Source organism: Taeniopygia guttata, chromosome Z (assembly GCF_048771995.1).
Source record: "Taeniopygia guttata chromosome Z, bTaeGut7.mat, whole genome shotgun sequence".
Taxonomy (NCBI): Eukaryota; Metazoa; Chordata; class Aves; order Passeriformes; family Estrildidae; genus Taeniopygia; species Taeniopygia guttata.
Window position 1 is genome coordinate 54846355 of NC_133063.1, and position 26836 is coordinate 54873190.

Sequence of the window (26836 nt, forward strand, 5' to 3'; positions counted from 1 at the left end):
TGCTTTTGCCTCTTCCTTTAATTCAACATGTATTGGTTGTGCTAATTTAGATTTCCCAGGTATATCTGTTTCCCATCCTGAAGGAATTACTGCAGCTTCTACTTCCCTAGGAATAGAGGCAGCTGGTTTTTCTTTAATCATTAACAAACAGGAACAAACATTGCTTGAATGATTTCATACAGACAAAAAGACAACATGGAGCAAACTTTGGTTTAATGATAAAGACAGATTGTGTCTCAACAAAGTGACAAAAAATAGTGAACACCAAACCTCTTACATTTATTGATAAATCTAATAATACTAATACATCTTTAATAATACTCATGAATCTTAACGAATAAATGGAGATATTACAATCTAGTAAACTAAGTAGAAGAATAAACAACCCTAAAAACTTAACAAACAATCTTATTTCTATCTAGTTCTCTTGACAGCTAACTCTTGCTAGCCCTGGACAGCTGCAGGCCTAATTTGCTTTTTTCTTCTTGGGGAGAGGCCCTGCTTCCTTCCGTGGGCGATGCCTTCTCCTGTGTTTGTTCCTTTCCTTCATGGTTTCAAACACCCTGGAAGACAGGAGAAAAACCATCCATTGTCAATTTAAGACACACCATTAACCAAATGCTGAGATCTCCATTTTCGTATGAATTTCTCTCTTTTCAGGCTGTGACACATTTGTAAATTGATCAGTATCATGAGTCTGATCTTTCTTGTTTCAGTACTTTCAAATGTCTTCCTCCTTATGCTTTACCCTATTTTTAATTTGATCAGCCCCATCAAACCAAGCTTTGATGTACCTACTCCCACTTGTATGAATTGTGTCTTGTTGGGGCACGGCAAGGTTTCATTCTGAATGTTGGGTTTTGACTAAGCTGTTTGGGTTTAAAGTGGGTTGTAACCTTGACTAGGGCTGCAAGGGGCGATCCCCCAATGCCCCCAGCTTCCCCAGGGGTCCCTCTGAAAAGAGTCAGCCTGTTTTAGTCCAAAGGGCAAGCTTTGAGCAGGAAGAGGAGGAACTTGCGCACCGTTTGCACAGCCCGCAGGGAAAGGGGCCTCTTGCTGAATGGCGTGGCTGCTGCGGCTGGCACCAGGGACACTCGGCGCTGCGAGCCCTCTTGCGGCTTCTCTTCCCTGGCTCCCCGTTCTCCTTTCTGGGAGGGCTTTTGCTCCTCTTTGCTTCGGCCACAGTCTGCAAATCAAAAAATCGTTATCAATGTCTCCATCCTCTCAGAAAGCTGGAAATCAGAACATCCAGCACAAAAATCTATCAGTCTCAGAAAATTCCTCCAAACCCCAAAGAGCTGAGAAAACGACGCAGCACTTTCAGGAAAATACTCCTCCTTTCTACAGCCCAAAGAGGTTGCATAAATACGTGGGTATCAATAGTTCTACAATTCTGATTTATACCGCACTGCCTAACATCTTTTTAGCTCTATTTTTCCTCCACAAATGTCTAGGGAATGGGTCAAATTAAATTCAGGCAAATTAGTGAAGACACATGGTTACCCATTTTCTACTACCCAAAATTATTTTCCTCTTTCTATTTCTCTCTCTCTCTCTCTCTCTCTCTCTGAACCAAATTGCTGCTTGCCAGTAAGGAAAGTTTAATTGAGCCACATCATCGGCAGCTCCTTCTTTGGGAGAATGCTGGGATGCCACCAAAAAATCCCTGAAAATCTCCAGCATCTCCATGAATGCAGCCCAGATTACAGATGTTAGCAAGCAACGGGGAATGAAGGATCTGATTGGAATCAGCGAGGGTGCCAGCCTTTGAGAAACCAATCTATAGAGAGTCAAAGCCCAGTTTGTTGATAGTGCTGCTTTGTTGGGTCAAAGTTATGCTCCAGGATTTCAGGGCAGCAGCACCATGAAGCCTTGGGCAGCATCTGCTGTGCCTTTCCCAGTGCATGGGACAATGTGATCCTGGCAAAAGGGCATCTCGCATGGCTCGCCAGCAGGTTTTTTCCCCTCCTTCCATTTTCTTGACCTTCCTGGTATGTCTGGATCTCCTTCCCACTCACCTGAGCACGAATGCTGACTAGTTTATGCTCTTTTTTCAAGGAGTAGTAGTACTCCACACACTGTGCCACGGTCTTACTCTGAATCTGTTGTGAAGAGAAAAAGAAGGAATCTAAATATGGCCATCCTGTAGGGTGCACTGGAGAAAAAGTAGAGTGTGGAATAAACCAGGAAGTAAAATCATGGAGTAAATCGAGTAAGGTGTAAAATGAGATGAATATGGAGTAAGAGAGGCACTATGCACTGTAGTAAACCCTGTATTATGCTACATGGTAAGAGATACAATGTGCAGATCAAAGCCAAATCCATCTAGCATAGTTCTTCTTTCCCCTGTTCACTCCAGTTATCCCAGCATTGTGTGTTGTGGAAGCACCGGCAAACCTATGAGACAAGTCTGACAGAAGAAAACCTTCATCTTCCAAAACAGTTTGGAGAAAAGGGCTGGAGAGGCAGGATCATAATTTTCACATAGGCCTTCGATGTCCCATTTCATTCCTACTTTAACATTTTGGGTACTTGAGAAGAGAGAGACTGAATTCCAGCATTTGGTATCAGAAATAAGGAGCATTTCCTTCTGATCATCTGCTGGATTAAAGAATGTCCTGTGGCTTTACCTGCTTCTGGATGAGATGAAAATCCTTGCCATAGGTGTGGAAAGCCTTTCGGAAGGACTCCTTCTCCTCAGGTGTCCATCTATCAGAGCCTGGCAATAAAAAGCAGCAGGTAAATTGATCCCTCTCTCCACTTGAAGTAGATCCCATTGGCTGCCAAAACAAAATCAGCGCCATCCATCAATCACCTGTGTACATGTCTGCCCTCTCAGAAGGTAATGAAGACAAGAGCAGGCATTCCCCAGGGAAAAAAACATGGACAACAAGCTGAAGGAGTAGATGGTGGTGCTTTCCCTGCCCCCCTTATGCTGGCGTTACTCGTTTAAGCAGAAATGCTTGACAGGGCAATTAAGGGGACGGCAGCATCTGTCAGTGAACAAACAAGCTTTGCTTTGATTACCTGCGTAATGATATTCAGCCAAGGGATGGCCTTGAGGCACTAGTAGCCCCCCTGAGAACAACATCTCCAGAGCCTCCTGCAAGATCAATGGGAAAAAGGCTCTAGCTGCCCCACAACATAAAAAAGGAGCCAGAAAAGAGAAATGCTGCCTTTCGGCTTCTTTGCCTCTTCAGAGATTCCAGCCACTGCATCTCATATGGGTTAAACATTGTGGTTTGTTCCTAGTCCCTCATTTTTGCTGCCTATCCCTTTGATCCTGGTCCCCAGGAGTGGCATTTTGCTGACCAACTCAATGATTTTGATCCTCCTGCACTCAGAATTGCCTCAGCTCACTGAGGCTTCTGGGAATTTCCCCTCTATGCACCTCAAAATGTCTTAGAGAACACTGATCTCCAGGAGATTTGCAAGGGAGCAGGCTGCAGGACCCTCTGTCAGTGCCTCCAGGAGAGACATTCTCCCTGCTCGAGCCCTTTGGGCTCACCCCTGACGCAGCTGGAGGAGACACAGCAGGCAGCAAAAGTGCTCTGCTTCTTGTCAACTCCCTGCTTCAAAAGCAGCCAGGAAAGGCTGTCCCAGTGCCCGGGCCTTATTAATTCCCTGTCCACTCTTCTCTGCAGCCAAACAGCCACTTCTTACCGAAATGCTGCCGCGTGCCTGGTGCAGGCAGTGCAGGGCGAGCTCCAGCTTAGCTGCTGCCCCGGGCATGCCACGGGAGCTGGCCATGTCCAACAGTTCTCTTACTGCAAGCAATACAAAAGCCCACTGAAAGTCAGGCTTGAGCCGAGGAAGGGGAAAGGTTGCCATACGAGGCAGAAGGAAAGCACAAGAGCTCAAGGCAACAGGTTGGAGAGCATGAAAAGGAGAGCAAAGAAAGGGGTAGGTGAACTAAGGGTCCACACAGTGCTGGCCCTCCCTTCAAAGCAGCTTTTGTAATAAGAAGTGGGGGCCAATCTCCCCCCTTCCAGTGGCAAATGCCTCTGACCAATTTGGAGAGCAGGACGGCTGCTCTTCTTCCTGCTCTGCTGCAAAAGCATCCTCCTTGCCTCTAGCCCTCACATGAGGGAAGATGGGCAAGACAAGGAGAGAAGCAGAGCCTGTAAAAAACAGACTTTTCACCCAAAAAGGAGATTTTACACACCCGAGTATCTCAGGGGTGGAAAAAAATCTTGACAGCTATCTCTGTCCGATTTCTCCATGTCAGAGTCATCTTCCTCCCAGGGCTTCCAGACCAGGGTTGCACGCTCTTCATCTTCACTTGGCGGTCTGGTCTGCAGCTCAGGGAGCTCAGCCTGAAAGTCACTGCCAACATTGATGTGCCTTAAGGAAGAAGGAGGTGGCAAGAAGAGTAAGAAAGGCAAATGGTCAAGAGACACCTCCAGTGGACCCACAGGCTTCAACCAATCCCAGCCTGACTCTGAAATAGCAGTTCTCCTCCTCGCCATTCCTCAAGTTTGCTGTCCTTTAACCCCCTTTGCCAAAACTCACGGCTTAATGTTGGCTCTTGCTTTCCTTTCCATTGTGCCTCTCCTTTCCACCTGAAAGAGATCAAAACAATGCTCCAGATAAAAATCATTCTGCCAAGATGTGTCAGTAGCCCTCCTTCTCATCCTCATCATTGCAAACCACAAGCTCCGCTGTCCCAGCTCCCCTCAGCTGGGTGTAATTGCTGCCTTTTTCACTTGGAATTTACAAGGCAGGACCTTCTAGCAGTCTGCAGCTTCCCCAAGAGGGGAAGCAGAAGGCCATGCACTACTCCCTTCAGTCCAGGGACCAGTGAGAAGACCCAAGAGAATGGCATGGAAGATGTGCCAGTGGAAATAAGGAAAAGGTTCCTCAGCCAGAGGAGGTTGGGCACTGGAACAGCCTCCCCAGGGAAGCTGTCCCAGTGCCCAACAAGATGGAGAGAACTCAAAAAGTGCCTGGGCACTGCTCTTGGGCACAGGGTGTGGCACTCGAGGCCATCCTGGGCAGGCCCAGGAGCTGGGCTTAATGATCTTTGTGAGTCCCTTCCAACCCAGAAAATGCTGTGATACTGTGATTGTGTTCTTGAGAAGGACCACTCCAGATGGCATTCCATGGCTGCCTCTGACCGGGAGGCGCCTACAGGCATTGGAAAACATGGACAAACCTACACCAATATCTCCACAGAAAAGAGATCCAATGCAAGTGGGGAGAAAAAGACTTATAAAGATATTAAATGATACTGTTTCTTTATATGATGCAAGTATGTAAGTATATAAGACTCGCTGAAACCAGATCATTTTTGCAGGTGAACGCCAGGATTGAAGGGCAAGCCTGGCAAGCTGCTTCCATGCCCTGAATGACAGGGATCACAGAGGAGAGGTCCCATCCTTCTGGGTTTTAAAGCTTTGGAGGAGGCGTGAGCAGAGTCAGGGCGCAACAGGATTTGTTGCCACAGAACCCCTGACCTCCTCAGTAATATTTTGGGGCGAGCACAACATAGGTTTAGCATTTAAATGGGCACCAAGAACTTTTCATCAGGTCACTAGTGGATGCGAATCTGCAAGTGCATGGTGACAGCTCTCTACATCCTCTATGGAAAGGTCTGTATTTCCACTGGAGGCAACATTATTCCTACAGAAGTTGGAATAACACTTTCATGTGTAACCGTGTCTGGGGAAAGTAGCACAGACTATGTCTGTCGTGGTTGGTGGGACAGCCAACTGGATCCTCCTGCCATTCTCTTAGTGGTTTGAGGGCAAATGGGGATTTTCTTACCTTTGACAGTCCCAAAGTGCCCTGGGGATGCCTGGCAGCAGACAAGGAGATGAGGATGCAGATCCAGAGGCCAGATCTGACGCTGAGAGCAGAAGGCGGCTGGTCAGGGACAGCCCAGGAGCAGATCCTGCAGCTGCTGCTCCACCACTGCTCCACCAGTGTTCCACCAACGGCCGCAGGAGCAGGAGACAACGACAGTTGCTACGGGCACAGCCCAACATTCCATGCAGAACCCCAGGGGACCGGGGGGGGCCGGGAGGGGGGGGGGCAGAAACAGCAAAGGGCCACCTTTGCCTCTGTTACTCCTTCTGCTGCAAGTTTGCTCTGAGGACCTTCCCACTGGGGCATTTCTCATCAGTCCTCTGCGCAGGGAAAAGCAGTGCAGGGACAGCTCTGGGTCTTCTCCGTGCTTCTCTGCGAGGTGCCTCCAGCGGAACATGCGCAGGAGCCCGGCTCTCTCAAGCCACGCTGCCTGCACTGGAGAACCAGAAGGACTGCTACTGCATCTGAACCAGAAGGCTCTCCTCCGGCTCTGACAGGAGCAAGAGCTTACAAGGTCAGAGAAGAGAAGAACTTCTCTGAACCAACTCAGTGGAGAACCAACTCCAAAGCCCTGACCTCCTTTCTCAATTGCCTGGTGCCCAAGAATATCACTTGGTGTTTTCCCTCTCTTCCTTCAACACTCCTTCCTTGAAACTTGGAGAAACAGGATATTTCCAGGGGAACTCATGGGGACACACACACAAAGACAAGCCACCAGCATTTTTCTGTAGCAAACATTAATGAAGAATTTCTAGGCCTGTCTTCCAGCTCCCTTGAAGAAGTTAGGTGTTCGTCTCCAGACTCTGGGATTCCTCTAAAACACTAACACAAACAGAATTGCTTTTCCGCAAGACAATGGCCTTCACGTTTGTTTTAATACTTAGGCCCCACATATGACAAAACCCAGCCAGTTTTACTGCTTTCCTGCCTCATGTTAAGCAAGAGCAAATCTTGCTTCCTTCCCACCCTGCGTGTTACACACACACCAACAACGAGTCAGATATTCACTCATTTGCTGCAAACGAGTGAAATACCAATCTCCACTGGTCACATATTCCAGCAAACGTGTGAAACACCAAGCTCACTCTTCACTGGTCACATTGCTCTCTCAGTTTGAGAGAGCATTCTTCCGTTTCCTGTTCACAAAACGCTCTTCAGAATTGAAGAAGAATTTCCCTCAGCCTGAACACCTTCCCATCTTTCTTGTAACCCGTCCCTCCCTGTGGATATTCTCAGTTCAGTCAGAGGGAAAAAGAGAAATATTTTCCCAGGCTTAGCCCGGCAGAAATCTTTCTCTTTTTCCTTCTGACTGAACATAGACTATCCAGATCTCCCCATCTTTCTTATAGGCTTCCTTCAGGTACTGGAAGGCACCAATTAGCTGACCCCAAAGCCTTCTCTTCTCCAGGATGAACAATTCCAATTCTCTCCATTTTCTTCACTGCAGAAGTGCTCCATCCCTCTTATCATCTTCATGCCTCTTCTCTGGACTTCGTAATTAATAGTTCATGAAATACGCATAACTATTACTTTTTAGTACAAGAGTCATTTAGAATGATTAAACTAATATCTAATTTTTCATTTATTGATATTGCTTCTATTCTAATTGTTCCTATCTTGATTTTATTTGTGGTTGCAGAGAGACTTGTTTATTTATTGAAATAAAGGTGTTGTAAGAATGTATTCATAGGACACTTTCTTGCTTTTTACCAAAAAATATATTAATCATTCATAAGCGTGAAGTCTCTGATTCTTTATATACAAAATCTATTGTTTATATACTGTTGTTTAGCTATTAAATCTATTGTTTATATATTCAATCTAATGCATGCCTTTGAAAGTATCTAAGGTATATAAGTTCCTACTGTATTATTATATAGTGGTTTTTCTAAATAAAGGCTTTTTTGCTTACCTTTCTGTGATTCCTTGCTTTAAAAACACCTGTGCCACCTTGAATACAAATGCAATTACATTACACCTACTTGTAATCTCTTAGACATTAATTATGAAATGCATAAATCAGAAATTTATTTTGAAAAATCATTGCAGTTGTGCTGCTGGGAGTTTCCAAAGATGGAAAGCTTATTCCAAGCCATTTAATACTCCATTACCACAGAAGTGTAGAGATGGGAGGTAGGCTCTGGCACTAGTACTGTCCATGGTTCTGTGTCAAATACAAAGGATTTTGAGATATCTGTATCATTCTGGAACGTGTGATTTTCATCACATTCTGGACTTGTGGTTTTCAGCTCTAGAAATATTACTTCCCAGTGATCCATTTTGGTTTTGTGTTCACAGATACTCGGGTGCTCCTGACAAGTGGCCACAGGAGAAGGCAGGGAGATGAGCCTAGTCTACACTGACAGTGAAGCAGAAGTAGAATGCTCATTAACATCTGGGGGAAGGAGATCCTCCGAGATGAACTGTGATCAGGTGCTTGAGCCACAGATGCCTGTAGGTGTTCTAGCTAGCAGGGAGACACACATGGTTACCTTCCTCCCCGTGTCATTGCCATGTCAAACCAGTGATGCCATCTAAATACTAAAAACCAGGTTTCAGTCACAGAAAAATAGAATCATAGAATGTTACAGTTGGAAGGGACCAGCTAGTCCCAGCCTCCCCAGCCACGGGCAGGGGCACTTCCCTATCAATTCTTACCGCTCTTCCCACTTTGGCATCAGATGATAATGTTTCAAAGGACAATTTCCATGCTTCATTCTGCAGTGTCCTGAGTCTCTTCCACTTTGTGACCACTCTGTGCTCCTAGAGCTGAGTCTGTATATCCTGTATTATCCACACTTTCACTTTACTGGCTCACACTAGAAAATTAACAGTAAGTTTCATCTCCATTTTTACTCAGTCTAGCACAAGATCTAATTCTGGGATAGAGATGTGAGCCAGACTCCATTGCATACACCCCTTCAGCATTGTCTTTTAAAAATTACTGAAGAATGTGCTTTGTGGTTTGGAGAGATTGCTGCAGTGAATGGTTTAGCATGCAGAATGGGCTTGAAATATCGTATCTGCTCACAGAGCCAGTGGTCCTCTAAGTCATCTAGATTAATACAACCAAAAATAGACTGTTCTGTGATATTGTTATCTAAACAATGTACTCTTCAATATCAAAGAGTAGTCAAAATGATCATCAGCAAAATTCCTTTCATAAAAATATAGCAGTAATTAAAACAATACCTTGAGGAGCATTATGTCATTATCAAAGGGAGGCGGGTCAAACTGACAATGTGGAAGGGTTTCCATAATCCCAAATATCCGCTGTTCTTCTTCAGGAATGAATGTCCGATGAACTCCAAGAACAACTGTTTTCCAATTCATCTATTCTGTAACTTATAGATAATATAGGAAGAGAAAGTCACTACAGGAACTGAGCAACATCTCTGAGGATAATCAAAAGACACGTAACACAATAACATTTCATTTTACAACAACGTGATTAAAACATAGCCGGAAATCATTAATTTCAATTTTTGACATGAGCTTCTTTTTGCCTCTATAAAATAATGTTTCTTTACTGCAAATATAGTCAGTGAAATAATTGTGGGACTGATATCCAGAGATTTTAGGAGTTTGGAATTAATTTTGTGAAAGAGCCTCCCATCTTTATAAGGGGAGTTGTTTGCACAAGGACAGCTGCTACTGGTGCCTTTCATCAGTAAATCCAAAGGTCTCCTTTGGATTTATGACCTAATCCTGCAAAGGCCTAAAACTTTGCTGACATAAGTAGCACGTCAGAAACACATCAATACTCAGTGCTTATCCTGAGCATTATGCATACAGGTAAATGCTCTGCTAAAGTGAGTGTCTTTAATATTAATAAACATTTTGTCCTTAATTTTCTAAACACAGGATTCAGCATATTAAGGAAGAAGGATGTGTGTGCCTAATCACATCCCAGTAGTGAATATTAAAAAAAAAAAAAGGAGGAGAATGTTAAAATTCAAATAATTATGCATTCACTTCCTGCTAAAAAACATCAATAGTTAAGCAACCAATAAATTCTGCTACATTCCAAGCTCTGTAGGTATCACCACAAATGTATTATTAACAATTGTCTTTTTTCATTTTGTTATCAGAGCATGTTATCCACAGGATCAGAGACAGACAGTGCCCTTTCCACTGAACAGCTAGCAAATCTGAATTTTTATCAATATATCTGACTGGCTATCTCTGACATATTGACTGAAGAATAAGAGACTCCAGATCCCATTAAAAAGTCCCTTAATTCCAAAAAGGAATACTTGGTTATGTTTTGTAAATTTGCTAAACAGAGAATGCTAGGAATTAATATTTCTACCCTTACAACCAAATCTGACTCAGCTGAAAAATAATGAAATAGTGAAATTCAAATTCACTTAGAAAGAGCTCTGTTTCAGGCTAACTCACAGAATAAGTCTGGCCAACCTGCCCACACTGTGTTTAAGGAGGCCAAGTTTCCACAGGCTTATTGTAACTGTTTTCCTTTTAGGTAGTCAAAATAAGAAGGAAAAACTGCAGAACTGAAATACAATTCAGGGATCGCTTTAAGAAAAATAGGGCATTTTACTTCCTAATGTGAAAAGCAGATGTCCCCCTTACCTTGAGTCAGCTGTTCTACAGCAGAACGTCCCACCTGGGGAAGAGGTGTTTCTGCTCAAATTTAACTTGTCAAAAGGACAAGGTTCCTTGTCATAGTCATGAGTGACATTCTGGGTTTATGAGCCTGGGTCACTTAAAATGAGAGGAATAGTGTCCACATCTAATTCAAATTCATCCCTCAGGGTATTTTGAAGCTTAGTTCCAAGAACACACGTAAGATTTGTTGAAAATCCTTGGGACATATTCCCTTCTCTAAGACATTGCTTTCTCACATGCATAAAGAATTAGTTTGGTCTTTTATCAGTGCAGTACTTATACAGTAACTTTGGCATGATCTCACTAACAAAGGTAACTCTGCAATGCACTTTAGTAGTTTATAGCAACTGAAAACAATGGCAAGTTCTAGGATCATCCCAGGGAGAGAATTGCAGCTTTTAACAACCTATCAAAAAAATCAATACTCACCTTTCTTCATTTAGAGTCTTGCATACCATGCCTCACTTCAATGAAGAATTAAAATTGCCACATTTTAAGATACTTACTCACAAGATGTTGCTGTCAAAACCCATTGTTTTTCCACAAGAGTTCGTCCACAAAAAGCACCTAAATTCTTGTAGATAGCAGCCATATAATGCCAGGAATGAGGATGCACTTCATGTCCTCCAAGAATGTCCTTGCAACCTCAAGTGCAATTATATTATGCGGCATCCAGAGGAGCTAGGAATTTTGATATTTTTACTCTTAGGTGAGTACTTGCATCTTGTTAGTAGGGTAACACAGTTAAAGAGAGGAAGAGAGCTGAACAGTTTTCAGGTGTTGTGGCTGCTGTTATTTGCTGTCAGGAGCACTGTAAATTGCCATGCACTCATTTGTATTCAAATGTCCCCTATAGGAAGTGTGTTTGAAGGTTTTTACTAATAGCTCCCTCTCTTGAAATTTCCCTTTACATCGTTAATATTGTGTTATTTTACTGAAGATTGATTTCTCTAGGTTCTCTCTCCCAGTTTCTTTAAAACCTCTGATTCTTGAAACTCCTAATAAAACCCAAATAAAGCTTAATCCCTGAATAACACCTAGATGTCTCAGGGTATTCAATGCACATTTGGGCTTCAAATGAAAAAAAAAAAAAAGAAAAAAAATTGAGAAGAATTAAACTGGCCATCCTTAAGCTGGTGGTGAAAAAAAATGGGAGAATGAATGTAAGGGCAACCTGAAAAGGCTTCAGAGAACACCAGTGTGATGAAATAATTAGGACATGTAGAGTTCAAAAGATGTTCATAATCTATGGATCCAGATTGAGTAAACTTGGGGCACATAAAGTACAAAAGTCACTCCTGTGGACCAAGGTACATCAGTAGCCAGCAATTGCTCCACAGAATTCCACTGCCCAAGTAACATCTTCAGTTGAAAGACTGAAAAATATTCATATGTAAATTAACGAGAGATGTCAAACACCTGTTATTTTATAAGCTAAGGAATATAGGATATAAAAGACAAGCCAAGACCAGCCATTCACATGTAAAACAAAGCAATTTATATTTTGTTAAAAATAATTCTGGGAGGTGCAGCTTTCAGATACAGAAAACCCCAGACTCTGAAACTGCCAAATGCAAAACAAAATCTAATCTGTGGTCACACAAAAAAGATAGATTGGTGAGAAAGACATTTCTATATTGTAGACCTCTGTGTCTGCATGCATGTCTTGCAAACCTTGCTGGAAAACCACTACAAAAAAACCCAGTCTGCCCTTTTGTGAAGAAGTTACAAAACTTGCTACCATATCCATTAGTTTTAGAAATAATATGAATAAATCTGCCCAATATAATTAGGTCTCATTTTTATTCAAGAATTACAGAATGGCCAGTCTCAGTCTCGATCTCATTGTTGAATAAGATTGTAACATAAAAAATGTTTATTTCTGTGTTACAGAATCTTATTAGTTAGAACCCAGTTTCGAAACATGCACATGGTGCAGCACAATTCCTGTTTCAGAAGACTCTTCCAAAGATTTTTTAAAAGAAAAAAGATTACTATTAGTATTCATCAGCTCTTAAAACAGCCAGCTCCAGTTCCTCCAAAATCATTCTCCATTCTCCATCTAATCCCAGAATTATTCACCCACTGGAGACTATCCACAGATAATCTCTTCAAAGAGAGTCTTAAAGGCATAATTATGTTTGTCTTTTATGGCTTTGCCTTCCCAATAAATAGCTGGATTCAAAAGCAGCATAAGAGACAGAATAGGAAACAGATTCATGCTCTGGCCAAACAGAAGGTTTGTTTTCCCAGAGCATAATATCTAATGATGGATTCTTTCTGCCAAGTACTAGCAACATCATAGAAGGAATGGTGATTTGCTGCAAGGCTTTGAGGACTCCTTGAGTTTACTACATCTACTTGTATTTCTTTGCTACAACATTTTCCACTGATATCACGTAGCAAATAAATGGAAACGGGGACACTGAGGGAATAGCTGAGGCAGAAAAGACAGCTAGCTAAGTACCATGTGATGACAACTAGCTAAGTACCATGAAGCAGTGGTACCAGAGAAGAAAAAAAAATATGTATGCCCCAGCATATATTCTGCTCTTTCCCCAGCAAGTCCCTGGGAATCTGTCTCCCAGCCACTAAGACATGTATTCAGACACACTGGAGTGGGACTGGGGGTGGGACAGCCCAAGCTGCAGACAGGAATAGCATGGCAGCTCTGCCTTTCTGTGCTCCTGGCAGCTGTCAGCTCTGCACTTCTGTCCTTCCCTGCCTTTCTCAGCCCAAGAAAACAGCCCTTCAGCTGAGCCAAGACTGCCTGAACTCAGCACCAGCAAACCTGGAGGGTTTAGAGTCACAGTTTAAATTGGTCTCCTGAACCAGTGTCCTAAAACCACATTTGATGCTCAAACTCAGGCACCAAAGAAAGCAGCATGAAGGAAGAAGGAACAAAGTCACTGCGGAAGGAAAATGGTCAAAATGACAGAATATAAGATAAGGAATAGAAGACCTCAGCACAGATCTGAAAGTGATCCACTGACCCATTTGCCTGAAGCTCATAGGAAACCTCCCCAAAGGCAGAGGTTGGACATAGAACTGCGTACACACCTTGTTCTTTTACTCAGGCAGTACCTTCTGCTGAGGGAGTGGCTCTGCTTTGTGAGCGCTGTAGGGAGAAAGGATGGAGTGTTTTGCTTACAATGCCTCACTCCTCTTGAAGAACAAGTGGATAAGCAACAGATGAGCTAATAAAAGAATTTTAGAGAAGGAAGCTTTGCTTTGGGGTTTCCCTTTAAATGCATAAGGCAAACAGAATCTAAACTTCACCAGAAATTAACTTATTTCCATAACCAAAGGAGCCCAGCCAACTAATTGCTCTTGAGAAGGAAGCTTTGCTTTGGGGTTTCCCTTTAAATGCATAAGGCAAACAGAATCTAAACTTCACCAGAAATTAACTTATTTCCATAACCAAAGGAGCCCAGCCAACTAATTGCTCATCCTAAAATTTTATGTCAAATTTTCAGTCTCAATGATGGAAATTACAAGAGGAAGAAAACTCTCTGACAAAGCACTTGGGTACAAGATTGGTACTGGTTATGTGCATATCAGTCTGATCTTTAATACCCATGCCGTTGGGGATTTTGCAGATTGTCAGAGAGGTTGTTCAGGAGCTTGCACAGAAAGTCATCAATTGATACTGAACAATAGTTTAGACTCCATATTTCTAATTCTAATTATCAATGCCAATGGATCTCTCAAAATTGGAGGGGATTTTTGAAGAAGCATGGATATGCTAGTACCTATGGAGTCTCAGAAGAAACACCTTTAGAAGTATGATTTAGAAGTAAATAGACATACAACTAGCAATTGAAAAAAAATTATAAACAGACCGTAGAAGATTAGATTTTAGATAGCAGACATAGATTTACCTGCATCTATTTACTTGTAAAACATCTAGGAACATTTGCTAATGTTTTATTCCATGTCCTTCAAAGAGATTTTCCTTGAAAACAGATCAGGCAAACATAGGATGATACATACTAAGCCTCTTTTTACTGGCCATTGCACCTCAAATAGGACCATCCAAGGATGAATCATTTTAGCACTACAACTTTAAGGATGTCTGAGTATGCTTACAAGTGTTCATCCTGATCATGTGTCTGCATAGTCCTGACACAATATGGTAAGAGTGCTAATTAAAATATCAGAAATCAGACTTTGTCAAAAAATTTTGACTGATAAAAGAAAGAATTGTACCTATGATACGTGGTGATATTGTGTTCAGGAGAACAGTGTGAAAAAGAACATCAGTGCTACAAAGTGATGATAAATACAGGGGATGTGCTAGCAATGAGAAAAATTTAAGAAAATTAAAGCTTGGTAAGCTTTAGCAGTGCATGGAGCTGCCACCTTGTCACATGCATGCCTGTGTCTCAACAAAGACACATCAGTGACAAAGAGCTTCACAGTCTACAAAATTAGATCTATACCCATTTCTTCAGAAAAATTACCAAGTTATTCTCTGTCCCAGAAGGGAGAGCAACAGCAAATTTGAGCAAGGTCTCCCGGGGTCTTCTACAGGTGAAACTCACATAGTGCTAGGCCAACAGAGCTCAAGATATGATACAGAAAGAGCCCAGAAGATTTCTGCAAGCTCTTCATTGTGGACTCCTTTCTGCAGATTGCTTGTTATGAGGCTCAAGACTTCAATAAACCTTCCATTCTGTGTGACAGTGACATTTCACTAGTTATAGAATATATAGGTTATAGAATAGTTGATACACCAAATGACTTAATATTGATGCAAGTTATTTTTATTATTTGGGTTTATATTTGTAAGGGAGAAAGTGTACCTTTAGAAGAGAATCATAGAGTATCCTGAGCTGAAAGAAACCCCACAAGGGCCATTGAAGTCAAACTCCTGGCTCTGCACAGGACACCTCAAGAATCACATCATGTTCTTAAGAGCATTGTCTGAACATGTCTTGAGCTCTGTCAGGCTGGTGCTGTGACCACTGCCTTTGGGAGCCTGTTCCAGTGCCCAACCACCCTGATTTTTCAGGACTCAATTCAGTTGCATAAAACTCAGTATTTAATCACATTTGAGATACTGTGGGTTTTCCAGACACAGATACAGACACAGAGCTGGCAAATCTGGCACAGTATCTTCAGAAGACTGACAGCCTTCTGCACCAGACCTAAAACACTTTAAGACACTTTAAATATCATTATACCTTTAGCAATAGCCCATGAAACCACACTCAGTGCTTTATGAATGCAAACCTAATGAGATAGGATCCGATCCTGAAATGAGAAAACATCAGATTCCTTGGCCCTGAGGGTCTCCTGAGCAAAAAAGATATTTCATTAAAGGGGAATGGACTGGAATGCATGTCTGACCTGGAAGCCACCTGAGGTGTCTGGAATGAAACTATACAACTTCATGTGTACAGTTGAATCAGCCTAAATTTATGTGAGCTGAGTCCCACTGTGTTTCTCTCCTATACATCAGTTCTCTGCAAATGCTACAGACAGAACACAAAGTGGGGTACAGCCTGTCTTCACACCACAGCAGATGACGCAAATTCTCAGTAACACTTCTGCTGTAAGGTACATCATTGTGGAGGGTTTCTGTCTTTGTCGTGGTTACCCCCTTAAGAGGAAAAACAAAACCCACATCCTCTTCATTTATGTATATATATCGATAGATTGGTAGGTAGAGATATAATAAAGAGTGAATAAGAAGGAACATCAGACAGGTATCATGAGTGCTTTCCTCCCTTGGTACACCTTCACCGCTGTCATTCTCCTTGTAATTCATGGAGGTAAGTATGCAGTTTAATACTTTTGAAGGTAAATCCTGATGTACAGAATTCTAGTAAAGCTAACATGTATAATGTAAATGAATTAGTCACAATTATTATTTGAATTCTTATAATTAGTTCCTCTCCTCTATCTGCATGTGTTTGATCTTTCACACAAACAAAATAATTTCTGAATGGATAGTCTTAAGTAAAGCTCAAAGTCCAAGCTGTTTGGAGTTCTGAGTAGGGAACATAATGATTCTCTCATCTTTCTCTCCAGAGCCATACACATACCTTAACTGCTGGATTTTCTCTTTTTCTGGAAAACAGATTCACATAATGTGGTATACACTACATAGTCCAGTTTCCATGCACAATATTTATGATATGGGAGATCTGAGGTTGTTATTCACAAAGAAAACTAAGAAATTAACCGTATCAATAGTCTTCAAGAAAAGAAATCTATGCAAAAGCAGCAAAACTTTGGTGTGGGGTTTTTGCCCAAGCTCATTCCACTGATCTCATTTGAGTATTATTGAAATGTAATTAAGTAATACTGCTGAACGGTTTTAAAATTCTACTCTGAAGACCATCATTGTGACATATATTCATACTTGTGTGTCTGTATGCTTTCTAATTACAACAGCCATGTTTCCTAAGAGACTTGGAATGTCTTACAGTATTTGTTAGCTCAGCTGTGTGTCTTGTGGCTTATTTTTTTAGGTTTGTGTGTGGATATTATTGGAGGATATGAAGTAGAACCACACTCAAGACCATTCATGGCCCAAATCAAGGGATCTGAAGGAATTATTTGTGGAGGAGCTTTAATTAAGGAAAACTGGGTGTTAACAGCTGCACATTGTAAGGTGTAAGTTCTTACTCTGATTCAGAGATTGTCCTTAGTGAGTCTCTGATACCCCTGTTCAAGCAGGAGTATTAGTATCTCTGGTAATTTATCATGACCATAATCATGTTCTGATTACTGTGCTTTGTAGGTGCCATCAGCAAGCTTGTTATAGTGAGTAAAAACAATATGACAAAATGTACTGATCTCCATTGTTTCTGAAGAGATAATGCACATTAGCATAGAATAGCAACACTGAAGCAGTGATTTGAGAGAAAGTTTTATTCCCGTTTTCTCAGTCAACCTGTACACTAGATGAGAGGAGTGTCCAGTCTAAACTGCTGCTCTGAGAACAAAAGTAAATTATTGTAATTTTATTCTGTAAGAGATATTCAGTTCACCACAGAAAGAGACAGCATGTGGTTAACACAGGAACAAAAAGCCTCCTAACAGATGACAGGACACACTGAGAGATCTCTGCCTTACTTGGTATGTTGGCTTGCTAGCCATTCTTTCTTCTCCTGCCCAAATCAAGATGCAAATGGATATTTGGCTCTACTGAGTCCTTCAGAAGGCAAGAAGTGAGTTTTGAATTACACATCCACCCGTACTTGCTTTTGTGGGGAGGACAGAAGCTGCTGCTGCTGAGCCAGACCTCACTCAGGCTCTGTCAACAGCCTGACCGAGACCAGTGAGCCACTGGACTCTGCTAACTTCAGAGAAATGTCCTTGTTCAGACAGGGAGATCTGTGGGACCTAAAAGAGAGCACCAGGCCCAAAAGCTGCATCTTAACAGAAGGTGAAGAATGTTTCCAAATGAGATTGCATTTAACAGAAAATACAATTAATTATTAACTTAATGATGGCTCAGTCAACAGACAGCTCTCAATAGATGAAGAAAAGGATCAACCACTTTCCTAGGGTTGCATTTTCCACCATAAGACATGAATGAGTGCCAACATACACATCTCCTAGAGTATTCTCCCATTCAACTATTGAATGCATTGTTTGCCCAAAACCAGCTGTACCTGTGGTCAGTTAGGGGGTCAGTTAGTTACCTGTGGTCTGTTTGACCTGTTTGGCCGAGGAATGGTCTCTGGTCTCTGGTCCCTGTCAGAGAGCCACAGCCAGCACAGCTCTGCCACCACTTGAGGATCTTGTAAGCACGGGAAGTTGCAGAAAAACCTGGAGAAGAATAATGAGCTGTGTCTCACAAAGATTCAGGAAATGGTGTTGAAATCTGTTAGAGTAAAGCAATGATACATTTCAATAGAGTCAGGATATCTCTGAACTAACAGTGCTGCGGCCTATTTTCCTAAATTTTCAGCACAAATTACAGAGGGCACAGTTGGTGAGACACGTACCCACAGCAAATCTGATGCATCCACCAGTTATTCAGTTCCCAAAAGAAAACAACAGGGATAGATCCAGAGTCAAGTACCTGAAACCTTTCTGTGTTCCTAGGAAAATGAAAATAAGATAGTATGAATTTTGATTCACTGAGTCATATTTTTCTTTTTAGCTGTTGTATGAAGAGGGTCATCTTTTAGATATTTCTAAATTACTGTTGCTTTTCAGGCACAGGAAAAGAGACTGTAGCAGCTGGTTATTATAGCAACACATTAACCAGCAAAAAAATTTAGGGTTACATAAAAGTGAATCCAAATAACTATGTAGTCCTCTCCTCAGGAAAAAAAGCAAAGTTATTCTTGGAGCTCATTCATCAAAAAAAAGAGAAGAAGAACAGCAAGTTTTTCAGATTGCAAAAGACATTCCTTATCCATGCTACGATCCCAGTACCAAGGAACATGACATTATGCTGTTGCAGGTATTGACTTATATATATCACTTATAGAATATACACACTACACTGAACCATTTTCTTCTTCTCGTCTATGGAGATGAGCCAAGAGAGTTTCTGGTGGCTTTTTTTCTGGGGTGATATAATCTGGTCTGCTAATCCAGCAGCCTGGGGAATTGGAGATGCAGTTGTAACTAAAGCAGTCAACAATTTCTGTAATGGTTGCCATGGCTAGTATACAAATTCTGGAGCTTGATCAAGATATTTCAGTTTCTGGCTTTTCCAAAAAGCAATAAAAATCCATGCAGATAAAACATTTGGTTAAAAGCACTAACATTCTGTCTGGAAAAGAGTTCTAATTTAAAATGTCTGACTTTTCTGATCTTCAATTTTGCCAGCACCAGTAATTACTGTTATTTTCTCTTCTAAATGGTGTGAGAGACAGAGAAGTAAAATAAGATGTTTTTTAGACCTAATAGATCAGCAGAAGGTAAGTGGGTTCTCATGAGACAAAGAATACTCATTTTCCTCATTCTTACATTGATGACATAAATACTGTCGCAAAGAATTGTGGAATCTCAGAAAGGGGTTGCATTACCATAATGGGAAAGATCCAATGGTTAATATGTAAGGGCCTCAGTTAGACTCTGTGCCATAATACCTATTTTCCATATCTTCTACAGCTTCAGGGAAGAGCAAAACTTAATAAAGCTGTGCAACCAATTCCCCTGCCTCCCTCAGATGATGATCCCAAACCAGGAACAGTTTGCGCAGTAGCAGGATGGGGTTTGACTGGTAATCATCGAGGCAAGTTCCCTACTGCCCTGATGGAAGTCAATATCACTGTCATCAGGAGGGAATTATGCAATGATAAAAATCATTACAATGGCAAACCTGTCATAACAGAGAACATGATATGTGCAGGGGCTAAGAATGGAGGAAAGGATTCATGTAATGTAAGTATATTTACTGTGACTGCATAAATTGTATAATAACAATAAAGTATAATGTACCAGCATTATACATTTACAATCTGTCTCTCTTAAAATCAATGAAGAATTTTATCAAATATCAGTGATCAGTGAATTTACCAAGGCTTGTTCTTCTAAGCCTTAAAATCAAAACTCAAGAGTAAATTCGCCTTCACAGCCTTTTGATATTGCAGCTGTATCCAGGCATGACAGATAGCTATCCTCATCTTCAATAAAATTAGTTTAGTACTAAAATGTCCACAAAACAGCTTATGGGTCCATTCGCAAGTAGCTGTTCTCAGTGGAACAACTTATTTGATGTAAGAAAACTTTGAAATATGTTTTGCTGATAAAAAGCATTTTGACTGGGTCCCAAGTCAAGTACACAACTGTGTAAAAACTACCACATATTAAAATATTTAAATATTGCATTTTAAAAGGCATCAATTTCTGGAGACTTACACTTTCCATGAGGAAAGTTTTCAGCTTTTTTTCTTCATTTTCAAAGAGATTAATTCTTCCTTAGCACTGAACTAGATTCATACCCCATGACACATACTTGAAAGATTAGATTGAATTCTATGACACCTTTTTTTTTTTCATTTGTTTTGCTGTCAGAAGTCTTAATTTCCAAAAAGGAAAAAATTATCATTAATAACATTGGCTACATTTTTATTTTCTCCATTCTAACTAGTGAAAATTTTATTTAAGGGAAAAATTTTTGGCTTTTGTAGATTTGATTCACTATATTTTCCATTTTTTCTAGGGGGACTCTGGTGGACCTTTAAGATGTAATAATATTATGAGAGGCATCACTTCATTTGGGAAGCTGAAGAAATGTGGCTTTGCTGGTAGCCCCGGTGTCTACGCTCGACTCACAAAGAGACACCTTGAGTGGATAAGGAAAACCATAGGTGGGGCTTAATAGTTTGGGTTTGGGCCACATGTAAATGAAATGGCTTTTAAAAACAGCTTCATTAGTCTGGTAAAAGAGGCATTCTCATACTGAATTTTGGCAGCTTGATGTAGTTCTGCTACAACAGCATTTAGAGCTTATACTATCAGCTATGGAGTCATTGTGGGTATTTGGGACTGAGGATTCCAGCAGCCCTGTAGTGAATGTTCACACAGAGCTCTACATGGACTGGCATTTCAAATCACAGATCTAATCCTTGTTTGGGTTCTCACTCCTTGTTGAGTTTATATAGCACTCTTTTGTACCAGGACTTCTGCATCTTCTGATGTTAGTGGTGTGCTAGGTACAGACATCTAAAAAACTTTGTTTCTCTGCAGCAAAGCTCTTGGTTTTATAGGTGTAGTGGATTGCTAACTTCAGAAAATTAAGTTGTAGGGACTTTGGGATATAAGTATTAATTTTATAACTGTCTTTTCTTTGAAACCTCTAGATTTTATCCCTTTATGTACTTTGCATTTAATAAAGCAATGGCAATAAAAATCTACTGCTTTCAGCTGTCAATTTATGTGGAAAGCTCTGTCTCTTGCAGTGTGGATAGCCTGTGTACTATCTGTAGGATCTGTTTACTATCTAGGTAATGTTCCATACATGTTAAATGTTTGCAAAACATACCAAAAGAAGCAGCATTGTGTTTAAAAAAATCTTCTGAAAACCCATGCTTCAGAGAAATGACTCTATCAATATGATACAGCACAGTTGATAATATGAAGCACTCTTAACTTTATTATGCCAGTACTGCTGCTTCAGGCATGCAGTGAAATTTTTAAGTGCTTCAATAAGCATTTGTCAAGTAGCAAATAGACCTCTTGAGAAAAATGTTTCTGCCTGCTTCTGTATTAACAGACTTAGGCATTTTCAGTGTCATGAGCACTTCAAAAAGGGCTTGGATTTATTTTGTGTTCCTTCAAGAGGTTTTTGCTTGGAGGTAGACATTAGCTAAGAGAAAGCAGGCAACATTCAAAGGTGGAGATTTTTTGCATCGATTTTAATTTTAAAATGGTTGCTCTGTCCATCCTAAGCAATTAGGCACCACTTACATACACAGTGAGAAAGAACAAACTAAAACTTTTGCACAACTGCCTTTACCTGATCTCATTAAGAAGAGACAGTAGTTTTCTCACAGAGAAGTAAGGAAGGGTGAAGATAAAGAAGGCCTAAACTACAGGGATCTCTACTGGAAGTTTTGATGATGAAAACTATCCTTTATTCTCTTTATTACAAAACATTACACAGTCAGAATTTTCCACATTTCTATTCTTATTCATAAATGTTTTTTCTCACTCTTGGATGAACATACAATATGAACACACAAAGGGACCAAAAAAAAAAAGCCAAGCAAGAGCAGAGAAAAATATTCTCAGGTAAATAATATAGCATCAGAAAAACTGAGAGGAGAATTTGACCCACTGACTGCTACCAACACCCAAAGAAGTCACTTGAGTCTGTCTTTAAAAACACAGGAAATAAGATATTTCAGCCTTCTCACAAACTACCTGCTTAGGCAAAAACTAATTCTAAAAACCTTCAGGAAACAAAAATGTCGTCATCAACCTGTAGCACTTTCACCCTTTCCATACATTAGTCTTACTTCATTTCTTTGCTCATATTTTCACTGCCTTTCTTTCATCTTGCTGTTGCATTATTTCATCATTCTGCTTCCTCTTCAACCTTATTTTTTTTCCCCAAAAAGTCACAAACAGCACCCTTTTCGGTGGAAAATCCTGTTGCAGAATTTCTGAGAGAGAGGGCATGATTTATGTCTGGAGTGAGAATTGAGCTACCCCTCAGACTAGGCCCCTGATAAGCGGCTTTGGTGGGGTCTGGAAGCCTTTGACGCAGTAAGAATTTAGTTGTGGCGCAGTTAGAAATTATGTTAAGGTAACTACAAAGTAATGAACTATCTGAGTGTGAACTAGGGTAGAGCTGCAGTGTGAAAAGCCTGACCACCTTAAGGCAAAGGTAAACAATGTTAGCTTGCCAATCAGAGTGCTTTTGTAAACGGTAAACTATATGGAAGTGTATATGAACTTCCATCTTCTCACTAATAAATGGAGAACATAGTATTAACCATATTGGTTCGAAGTGCATTCTGTCCTGTCCAGCTTTCCTGTCTTATGAGGATCCTGAGTTCAAAATCCCTCTCAGATCCTGTGTCCTGGGTTGACTCTATGATGTTTGTATCCCCAGTCGTCTGTTCTGTTTGTGCTGAATAATAAGTTTTGCACCATTAAGACTTGTTCCAGGAGTGAAGAGGGGGAGAAGAAGCACAGAGTTTGTTTTCAGAAACTGCTCTCCCGCTCCCTCGTCCACATTCCTGCTCCCGGGCTGTGCTGTCTGAGGACAGGCGGACAGAGCTCTCCTTTGCTTGTAGTCAGTTTTAGCTAGCCGAGGCAAAGAAGTTCCTTTTCTTTGGCCCTGCTCAGACCTGCTCTGGATGAACACCAGAGGAGCAGCAGCAGCAGCCCCTGTGCCCCACCGTGCCGGGCCGGGCCCGCGGCGTTTCCAGCGCCGGAGGGGCTGATCAGAGACTGAGTGAGCTGAGCTGCACCCATGGAAGGACTTTCTGAGTTTGTCTCTCTTTTGGAGCAGCAAGAGGTTTGATTGTTTAATGTTGTTTAGGTTTTCTTCTTTAATAAACTGTTTTTTCCACTTTTCTCCAAGGAGGTATTTTTCCCAAACCAGTTAAAAGGAAGAGCCGATTGCATCTACTTCCTAGAGGAACCCCTTTGGGGATTCTCTCCCAAATTTTCTCTAAACCAAGACATCCTGTAACTCAGTATTTCTCCATTTTCCAGATGATTGTTCAGAACCAGATGTTGGAGAACCTTAGAGATCAGGAAGGATAGGTTCTGACCAAGAACCTATGAAGAAATGTGCAACAGAAAAATGTGCAGCCTTCCCCTTCTACCTTGAAATTTAGGAACTACCCCAAAACACTTAAAAAATGTAATTTTTTTAACATGGATGTTTTTAGTGAATTGTGCAAAATAAATCTGTACAGTTGGACTTACATGGTAAACTTTGTCATTACTGCCATTACTGCAGAAATAAGAAGTAGCAAGAGCAAGAGAGAATTACTTTTTCCTCTAGATGGGGAGCACTCTGCTCAAGAGGCATGATATGAGCCCATTCACAATCGAGTTTCACCACTATGGAGTGGAACCCACACTAATTAAGAAAATGCTGTGGTAATCTGATGTCATTGTTTTCTTCTCAGTTTGGCTGTATAACACAATTGGAAGGAAGTAACAGGTATAAACTGCATTAACACAAACTCACATAACATATATGTAGATAGCATTAACCGAAGTCATATAGGGACAGAACAGGGCACTGCCCACTAGACTTAGTGTTTTCGAGTGTGGGAACAAATGGGTTCCTCAGTCATTATATTCCAGACAATTATTTTCTTGTATTGATATAACTGAGAAGAAAGACACATGTACTGTATGAGCAATGAAGATTTTCTTCAGGCAAAAATTATTTTTGACCTGAAATTTCGGATTCTATATGTTGTACAGTGCCCCACCTGGGACTGGACTGTAGGGATGAAAATCTGATTTTAGTCAACTTAAATTATCTTAAACCTATGTGCCACCCCTGGAAACTCAGCTTTTAGTGAATACAGAACACAGATGTAGAACAAGCTGACTTCTTAGAAATGGGTTCTGATTTCTGTCTCATCCTGGGCATGAGCAACATACCAGCCATGTAACTGGCAATGAGCTAAAGGAATGTCATATTCCACAGGGAGGAAGCCAGGATTTCAAATTATGACCAAGACTTCATAGGTTAAAACCTTTGCACTGACAGAATGAGGAAGTTTGCTAGAACATGGTCAACTTTCAGCAGCTTCTCACTCTGCACATTCAGAGAAAAAGCACTACAATATACATCTAATTTCACTTCAGATAAGTTACAGTCCAGAATCCACACTTAGATGTCTTCTTAGACATGGTCACATAATGGATCTACAGGTCACACAAATAAGGTCCTCTCATAGTTATGGGTTTTTGAAATCAGTGGCTTCTCCCACTTTTATATATTATGCTTATATACATCTGGGGCAATACAGCTTGACTGGTCAACAATGAGCAGTAAGTGACTAAAATATGAGAAGTTCTTAGGCTGAGAAAATTTCTTATTTTGTCACTTCAGCATCCAACACCATATGCATGGTTTCAGTATTGGTGAGGTCCTTCCATGCTGCAGCCTCCCATTTTGTGTCATGTATCTCGTCCCATACTGAATGTAAATGATATAAATATCATTTAGGTGCTGCCAAAGGAAAGAGATAATTTCTGCAAATAAAAAATGCATGAGACAAGCAACTTATTCTACTCATTTTTTAATATTCAAACTTGGGGAAAATGTATTTAATATTCCTAAAAATATTTTAAATTATTTAAAATACTATTTCAAGTATTTAAATCAGATTCTGTTTGGTAAAATCTCCAGAAACAAACTCGTTCATATTAGAAGATAGGCACAGAATAAGCTATTTCCCATACTTAGACATCAGCTTCTTGATAGCAATTTCTCAATTGACAGCCAATACTACCATTTTCTGATCTGCTTTGAAGACCACATGAGATGACATGAGAAGCCAGTAGATGAGTAGCAGGTTTATTGCAGTCTCTTACTAGGTAAAACAGTGGTCTCAACCATCCAGAGCTAAAATTAGCAACCACATGACTTGCGAGTAGCACAAGATGAGTTTTTAAAAATCATAAGAACCAAAGACATGATGGCTTCACATTCATTTACAGAGATAACTTGTGCCCCTGTCTATCTCTTTTCATGCATTTGACCACAGTGCAATTTTTCACAGAATGTTCTAGTCCCCTAATATCCTAATCTTTCCCAGCTACAGGAAACATGCTAAATAAATTCTTAGTTGTAAAAAGAAAATAAAATAATGGAATCAAAACAATACAAGCTTCTGAACTTGGAGGGCTTTTAATATAAAAATGTAAGAATGAATCCTTACCCCTTGCCTCTGATCATTCTTAGCAATGAAAGCAAAACTCCAAAGGCATTTGTAGGTAGAACACAATGAATAGCACTACTGCTCAGTGTCTGAATAGCTTCTGAGGCCCAATCCTGACAGCCTTACTTAGCTGTTGGCAGTCTACAAGTCTTGCAAGACAAACATTATGTCAAAGTCCAAGGGTTTTTTATCTTGTGAGCGCTAAATAAAATTCACAATACAGCGACAGCTGCAGTTTGCTGGCAACCAGAATTTAACTGGTACCCTTAAGAAATGAACTAACATTGTGCTTGGCCCAAATAGCATGCTCCTTTAACTATGTCCATCTAAATTCTTAATTGGTTTATTACATAACTATGCACAAGAATAGAATTATTATGCAATTGTTTGTATTTTAAATCACTGTCAAATATAGCTGATGGGTTTAAGGAAAGGAAACAATTAAAAATCCTGTTAAGACATTTTCCTAATTATGCTAGTTATCATTACAATTATGAAAACAATAAGCAATTCCCTGTAAATAATTTCTATTTCATTATATATTTAACCTAGAACTCTAGGAGAATTTAGACAGATTCTATATGACAAATTATGTGATACACAGAACAAGGCAGACCCCTTAATTGGTCTCTGCTCATCATAGTCTTTGAATGATTCATGGCAATATACAGTAATTAGTATGTGGTTACCAATGGGGACGCTAAGGTAATGTAAAATTTATTGCAAGAACCAAAGATAAAAGCAGGACCTAACACTTTATGCTCATGCTTTACACAGGTTGGATTCCTTCCATGTTTGCTAATATAATTAAAATATGCTGCATTACATTATTCTTTAGAATTAGGATGTTTTTCCTTTAGGACAAGACAAGCTACTAACATTTCACATAATAGACTGATAAGAAAATTTTGTTATTTTAAATACATTGTACTGTCCTTTGCCATGTTTCTATTGGAAGGAAGACATATTTTGAATTATTTAATGGGCTGAATACATTAATTACTAACTTTCAAGAAAAAAAAAAAAATAAAGAAAGTCACAAGAATGAGCTCAAATAACTG

At 40.5% G+C, this 26836-nt stretch overlaps 2 protein-coding genes across 5 annotated transcripts; one reads left to right on the forward strand and one right to left on the reverse strand.

The window, feature by feature from the left end:
* Positions 1-193: 193 nt before the first annotated feature.
* On the reverse strand, positions 194-18317 carry LOC115491084 (zinc finger protein 541-like). Of its 3 annotated transcripts, XM_030258338.4 has the most exons (10): positions 18096-18317; positions 5767-9152; positions 4513-4562; positions 4166-4344; positions 3664-3767; positions 3028-3103; positions 2631-2719; positions 2019-2102; positions 1023-1186; positions 194-563 (listed from the first exon to the last, which is right to left on the reverse strand). In XM_030258338.4, the coding sequence occupies exons 3-10, from the start codon at positions 4542-4544 to the stop codon at positions 467-469; spliced, it is 825 nt and encodes a 274-aa protein (XP_030114198.3). In that variant the 5' UTR covers positions 4545-4562; positions 5767-9152; positions 18096-18317; the 3' UTR covers positions 194-466. The 3 variants fall into 3 exon arrangements, with proteins under 3 accessions (XP_030114198.3, XP_072778458.1, XP_072778457.1); XM_072922357.1 differs by having other exon boundaries at positions 4166-4562; XM_072922356.1 differs by having other exon boundaries at positions 4513-9152.
* GZMA (granzyme A) lies at positions 16099-21265 on the forward strand. 2 transcript variants are annotated; one of them, XM_041711338.2, is made up of 5 exons: positions 16099-16214; positions 16917-17061; positions 18715-18865; positions 19522-19794; positions 20576-21265. In XM_041711338.2, exons 1-5 carry the CDS (start codon positions 16154-16156, stop codon positions 20732-20734), a joined length of 789 nt encoding a protein of 262 aa, XP_041567272.1. In that variant the 5' UTR covers positions 16099-16153; the 3' UTR covers positions 20735-21265. The 2 variants fall into 2 exon arrangements, with proteins under 2 accessions (XP_041567272.1, XP_041567273.1); XM_041711339.2 differs by having other exon boundaries at positions 18727-18865.
* The last annotated feature ends 5571 nt before the right edge of the window (positions 21266-26836 follow it).

What these genes read in the sequence shown, in the direction of transcription:
- LOC115491084 (XM_072922356.1), bottom strand. Translation starts at nt 4,643, where the DNA reads ATGATGAGGATGAGAAGGAGGGCTACTGACACATCTTGGCAGAATGAT. An exon ending in GGCTGAATATCATTACGCAG is followed by an intron (nt 2,720 to 3,027) that starts GTAATCAAAGCA and finishes TTTTATTGCCAG; the next exon opens with GCTCTGATAGATGGACACCT. An exon ending in TAGTCAGCATTCGTGCTCAG is followed by an intron (nt 1,187 to 2,018) that starts GTGAGTGGGAAG and finishes TTTGATTTGCAG; the next exon opens with ACTGTGGCCGAAGCAAAGAG.
- GZMA (XM_041711338.2), top strand. Translation starts at nt 16,154, where the DNA reads ATGAGTGCTTTCCTCCCTTGGTACACCTTCACCGCTGTCATTCTCCTT. An exon ending in ACAGCTGCACATTGTAAGGT is followed by an intron (nt 17,062 to 18,714) that starts GTAAGTTCTTAC and finishes ATAACTATGTAG; the next exon opens with TCCTCTCCTCAGGAAAAAAA. An exon ending in ATGACATTATGCTGTTGCAG is followed by an intron (nt 18,866 to 19,521) that starts GTATTGACTTAT and finishes TATCTTCTACAG; the next exon opens with CTTCAGGGAAGAGCAAAACT.